Source organism: Zea mays, chromosome 10, assembly GCF_902167145.1.
Source record: "Zea mays cultivar B73 chromosome 10, Zm-B73-REFERENCE-NAM-5.0, whole genome shotgun sequence".
Classification (NCBI taxonomy): domain Eukaryota; kingdom Viridiplantae; phylum Streptophyta; class Magnoliopsida; order Poales; family Poaceae; genus Zea; species Zea mays.
Window position 1 is genome coordinate 98,684,726 of NC_050105.1, and position 6,318 is coordinate 98,691,043.

Sequence of the window (6,318 nt, forward strand, 5' to 3'; positions counted from 1 at the left end):
AAACACTTGGGACATCTTTGATAATATAGCTATAGCCAAATCTCAGGCCTACATGGAGGCAAGAGGAAAATGCAATAAATGTGAGGATCACACCCTAATCCATATAACGTGGGACTAGGATGCTAAAGAGTACAGTCAACCAGTGGTCTACGAGGACAACATTTACATGCGCTTGCTACGCCTTTTATCATTTTTCTTTCCTGCACATCAGCATTCAGTTTAAATACTCACGATGGAGGTCCTTAACGACACACTCTGTGCTCATAATTTAATTATGCTTCGATACCCTCTCTCTTTATGCCCCAAAGAACTTTTTTTGTTTTTTTATCACTTTATTTTCAAAATCAGCACGTGCAGTTGTTCACTGAGGTGAAGCCTGATAGCTGGTAAGATTCAGTTGGGGGCAGAGAATGAAGGAGGTAACATAGCAGCTAGAGGTGGGCCTCATGAAATGATCAAGCACAGGACGATATAACAAACTTGAAGATATTTGGATCAGAATGGGTGAATTCGTTGTGTGAAGTGGCAGAGGTCGGCTATCCTCGGCCTGTGTGCGGAATATAGAGTCTATTTGGGAGAGCCCAATCTTGAAAAATCAGATTTGAAGCATAAACCTATTTTGAATTTGGTTACAAGATATGCACAAATAGCTAGAAATAGAGGACTCCGAATGGGAAATTCCGCGTAAAGTTGTTATATCATATTCAACTTGTTGGATCTTTTGAACCATTCCCTCTGCACAAACTTGATTTGGAAAGGATCCAAGCTCTTCGCTTGGACTCTAATCCAAGAGAAAATATTCATGATTAACAATTTGATAAAAAGAGGGTGGCTCAATCAAACATATTGTGCAGTTCCCACTTTTCTATAAAAATAAACTAGAAGACGATAAAGCTAATGCGACTTCACTGATTTGCTTCTCCCCACCACAGTAAGCATTCAGTTCCGTTTAGAGCCATGGCCATACGGTGTTTATTAAGAGTAGATTTATGGCCATATAAATAAATCACATCTCATATTATTTTGATCTAATTTTCCAAAAGCCAGTAGAGCATACATTCATTCATTTATCTCAAGATTTTCCTATGATTGCTTTCATTGTTGAACTCCTATCCATGCGCCCTTTGTTGCTCGCTTTGTTGAACCCTTACGGATGCACCCATCCCAGCAGTTGTGGTGGAACAGTCCAAGCTGATAAACAAGTTCATCAAATTATGCCAAGTTAGATCTGCTCAAAATATAGTTTGTCTTGGTTTCTTCCTCGTGAATACTTATTTGATGTAAACAACATAATAGTAGAGTAATTTAAATAAACAAAATATTAGTGTTAGGTACTCACTTCCACATTTATTTCCAGGCGGCACCGGGTTGCCACATTCCTTTGCAACATCCACAACCTTCACGACACTTATTGTGAGCTGCTCTTCTAGTGTTATGCTACGACAGACGCAAGCCATATCAGCTCTTTTTATAGCATTGCAACATAGTTGTGTCGTAGGGAATTTACGACCAACTCCAATGCACTTTTCGCATTGACGCTTAATGAAATCTTTATCCTTGTCACAATTTTCCTTATTCCCCAAAGCTTGATGTGTCGAAAGCATAGTAAAGAGTAAAGAAAACACCAAGACCCGTAGCATTACTTTTGTAGTATTCATGTATCATGCCAAGAGCAACTTTTGTCTATCTCACTGAGCCAACAAAATACTGAAACAATGTTGTGTATCATGCCTGCATTGCACACTTCTATTTATAGCAAACCATAAGCCTCTATGTCTCACTACAAATTAATGCCAAGGAATCTTCAAACAGATAGCATTGCATTAAAGATGCAAACCTTCGAGAGAGAGACAGACAACATGGGTATACCCTTTCCTAGTGCTAGATTTAATTCCAGCATACCCAAGAGAGTACATTGTAGGTGATGAAATGAAACAAGGACATAATCTATAGTTTCATTTACAATTTCATATCCATACGCATTTAAATGTTGCATGGTGCAATGAAAATAAATGATCCTAGGGTTTCATCTATCATGCTTGCACTCCACCCTTCTATCTATAAGTTTTAGGGTAAAGTCCAAGTCTCACTAAAAATTAATGCCATGGAATCTTCGAACAGATAGCATTGCATCAATGATCCAATTCTTGCTAAAGATAGACATGCAACATGGTATGACTCATTTAATTTTGATACCCATTCCCTATGATATATTTAATTGCACTATATCCAAAAAGTACCTTGTACTAGGTGGTAAAATGAAACAAGGCCAACAACACACAATTTCATAACAAAACACTCTCAGTGGAGTTTCACATGGTTTGCAGCGTGTTCGTTGCTAACTATGCAAAAAAGGTTTTATCCGCATGAAACTCAATTGATTTTAAATGGGAATGATGAAACTAGTAGCCTACAAGAAATAAGTGCGTGGACACCACTACCGTGTTGTGTAATATAAGCTAGAAATCTCACAACCCTCGTCGTGCACCCATTTCCCACTATTTTGTTTACGGTGTACCATCATGTGTTGTCATCACCCCTTCGTAGCCACAATTAATTTTAATAGCCATTAGATCTATTTAGTATTTTTGAAAAAGTTTCCCATGCCTACCATTATGAAAAACATGCATAACCAAAAATCTGGAAAGGAAATATAAATTATATTGCCATCACATCCTATCACACATGGTATTGGCCAAGCCCCTCCGTCATAACTTCTAGCCCCAGACACGTAGCTTCAATCAGTTGGGGATCGAGAGACATAATTGGGAGCACCTCAAATTCTTAGATCTTCGTCTTCCTCTATAAGGGCTTGTTTGGATGGCCATGTATCCACATCAATCCATGTGGGTTGGAGTGGTTTCGTGTGAAAATTTAGTTTAATTTCTACACCACACGAACCCTACATGGATACATGATGAGCATCCAAATAAGGCCGAAATGTAGTCTGCAAGAATAGAACAACACAAGATATAGTTTGGTGCTTCGGAGACTATAAATGGTAAATATGGAGGAGGCACTATTGTGACATCACTAACCATTGTCACCAATGTTACAACCTACAGACCATATGGGAAACAATCCCAGGCAACACTCCTTTTCGTGGAGAGAGCTGCCTCCCTCGTCTCTATCTCTCTCTAATACATGGTTGAATTCGTTGTGTGAAGTGGCGGAGGTCGGCTATGCTCGGCCTGTGTGCGGAATATAGAGTTTATTTGGGAGAGCCCAATTCTGAAAAATTAGAATTGAAGCATAAACCTATTTTTGAATTTGGCTCCAAGATATGCACAAATAGCTAGAAATAGAGGACTCCGAATGGGAACTTCAGCGTAAAGTTGGTATAGCATATTCAATTTGTTGGATCTTTTGAACCATTCCCGCTGCACTAACCTGATTTGGAAAGGATGCAAGCTCTTCACTGGGACATAATCCAAGACAAAATCTTCATGATTAACAATTTGATAAAAAGGTGGCTCAATCGAACATATTGTGTAGTTCTCTCTGTTTTATAAAAATAAACTAGAAGCCGATAAAGCTAATGCGACTTCACTGATTTGCTCCTCCGCACCATAATAAGCATTCAGATCCGTTTAGAGCCATGGGCATATTATATTGATCTAATAAGCATTCAGATCCGCACCATAATTTTCCGTTTAGAGCCATGGGTGTTTATTAAGAGTAGATTTATGGCCATATAAATAAATCACATCTCATATTATATTGATCTAATTTTCCAAAAGCCAGTAGAGCATACATTCATTGATTTATCTCAAGATTTTCATGTGGTTGCTTCCTTTATTGAACTCTTATCCATGTGCCCGTTGTTGCTGGCTTTGTTGAACCCTTACAGATGCACCGATGCCAGCAGTTGTGCTGGAACAGTCCAAGATGATAAATAAGTTCATCAAATTATATTGTTTGTCCAGGTTACATCTGCTCAAAATATAGTTTCTCTTGGTTTCTTACTTGCTAATACTTATTTGATGTCGACAACATATTAGTAGAGTAATTTAAATAAACAAAATATTAGTGTTAGGTACTTACTTCCACGTCCTTTGCAACATCCACAACCTTGACGATACTTATTGTGATCTGCTCTTTTGGTGTTATGCTACGACAGACGCAAGCCATGTTAGAAAGTTAGGCATTTTTAGTTTTAATTTAATCCAGAAAAACAGTGCGATATATGTGATGACATGTATGTGCATGTGTGTATAACTACTCGCATAAGCAGTAAATAGCAATAAAACATGCACGAATACGAAGAATAGAGTGTACCCAGCGGAGGGACCGATGCTCAAGGCATCAGTGGCTCCATTCACACGAGTCATCTCGTGTGTTTGTTCGATGTAGCCGTACGAAGTCGATGCAGGAAGGTGTACGCAGTGCAGTCCCTCGAACGGTCGCCGGGAAGAAGACGAAGCAGATCACGCGAGCAGTCGCGAAGACGCTCCCCAAAAATCTGATCGCCCGCACACCCGTGCAAGTGTATCTCTGCGGTCGGTGATTTCGGAGGCCTGCTCTCCCACTCTCTCTGTGCTCGCAGAAGGTGGGACGGGAATGTGTTGCTTGCAATTCGCGTGAGGCAATTCGCGTGCCTGGAAGAGCCCTCCCTCTCCATTCTTATAGGCGGTCAGAAGGAGGGAGAAGACCAACGGACAGAAACGGTCGCGCATTAGAACTGGAAACTGACGACAGTAATGACGTCCGTTACTAGCCATAACGACGTCCGTTACTAGCCATAATAACGTGAAACGGACGGTTATTATGACGTCCGTTACTAGCCATAATGACGTGAAACGGACGGTTATTATGACGGTCATCGCTCCAGGCAAAATGCGCAACCGTTTGAAAGGAATATTCGGACCAAGGTCCGATCTACCACGAGCCACGAGCCACGAGCCACGAGCCACGAGCCACGAGCCACGAGCCACGAGCCACGGCCCGGCCCGGCCGGCGGCGGCGGCGGCGGCGCGCGCGCGCGCGCGTGTGGCAGTCCTTCATCCTTTTCTCAACTTCTCAATAGATGCACCAATAGTCCACCTATTTAAGTTGATTGATTTGTCTTTTGAACTTCCAATATGGTACTAAATAATTAGTACACCATAGCATTAAAGTGGGCCATTAGCATTGACTATTATTGAATATTAATTTGGGCCAAGCCCACATTAATCCAACAATCCCCACCAAATGCTAAGTCACACTAAAAAGCTCTCATCACCTCAAACGTTTGATATACTGGTGTTTCGATGGAGACTGTTAAGTTGAACATCCACCTAGAACTTAGACTACACTTGACCACAACTGCACAATGGACTAGGCCTTGAATTGGCAGTTTTGCGTGGAATGAGTTTCATCTAAACTCTTTACCAGTACTAGATTGCTGAACGCATTCCCTCTGGTTGGAGCATATAAGTCAAACTCCATAGCCTTTCATGGGTATCTAGAAACCACCCAGATCTCATAAACTGTGACTAGCAGTTAACCCATATAGGTATGTTCCTCTAAAGATGTTCTGTAGGACAACATCTTTGCTTCACAAAGCCACTTGGAACATATTAAGGTGTAAACACCAACCTACCTTACAGTAAGGAAAGATATGCATCTGAAATGAGCCTTATTAAGGGTCTTTCCTCTCAGTCTACCACTAGCTTGTTTCACCATTCTAATTCACGGGATCTCCGATCACATAGAACAGGTTACCACTATGATAAACTTTAGGTGGGTCTCATGCCCATCTCACTTGATGCACTATCTATCACACTACGTGATAGCCCCTTAGTAAATTGATCTGCCAGATTTTTAGACGTATGGACATAATCCAACGCTATTACTCCGGAGTTTCTCAATTTCCTGACAGATTTCAAACGCCTCTTTATGTGCCTTGTCGACTTCATATTATCCTTAGAACTGTTTATCTTAATTATCACAGTCTGATTATCACAGTTCATGGAAATAGCCGGCACAGGTTTTTCAACCACCGGTAAATCCATAAGGAGTTCACGAAGCCACTCAGCCTCAACTGAAGCGGTATCTAATGCTGTGAGTTCTGCTTCCATAGTCGACCTCGTTAAGATGGTCTGCTTGCAAGACTTCCATGAAACAGCACCACCTCCAAGTGAAAACACATATCCACTTGTGGCATATATCTCATCAGCATCAGATATCCAGTTTGCATCACAATAACCCTCCAGTACTGTTGGGTACCCGGTATAATGGATGCCTAAACTCATAGTACCCTTTAGATAGCGCAAAACTCTCTCAAGAGCACGCCAGTGATCATCTCCCGGATTTGAAACAAATCGACTAAGTTTGCTC

General features: G+C 41.0%; 1 protein-coding gene across 1 annotated transcript; it reads right to left on the reverse strand.

The window, feature by feature from the left end:
• Nucleotides 1-990: 990 nt before the first annotated feature.
• On the reverse strand, nt 991-1,720 carry LOC100280452 (5a2 protein). Its single transcript, NM_001153372.2, has 2 exons — nt 1,340-1,720; nt 991-1,191 (listed from the first exon to the last, which is right to left on the reverse strand). Exons 1-2 carry the CDS (start codon nt 1,656-1,658, stop codon nt 1,148-1,150), a joined length of 363 nt encoding a protein of 120 aa, NP_001146844.1. The 5' UTR covers nt 1,659-1,720; the 3' UTR covers nt 991-1,147.
• Nucleotides 1,721-6,318: the final 4,598 nt, after the last annotated feature.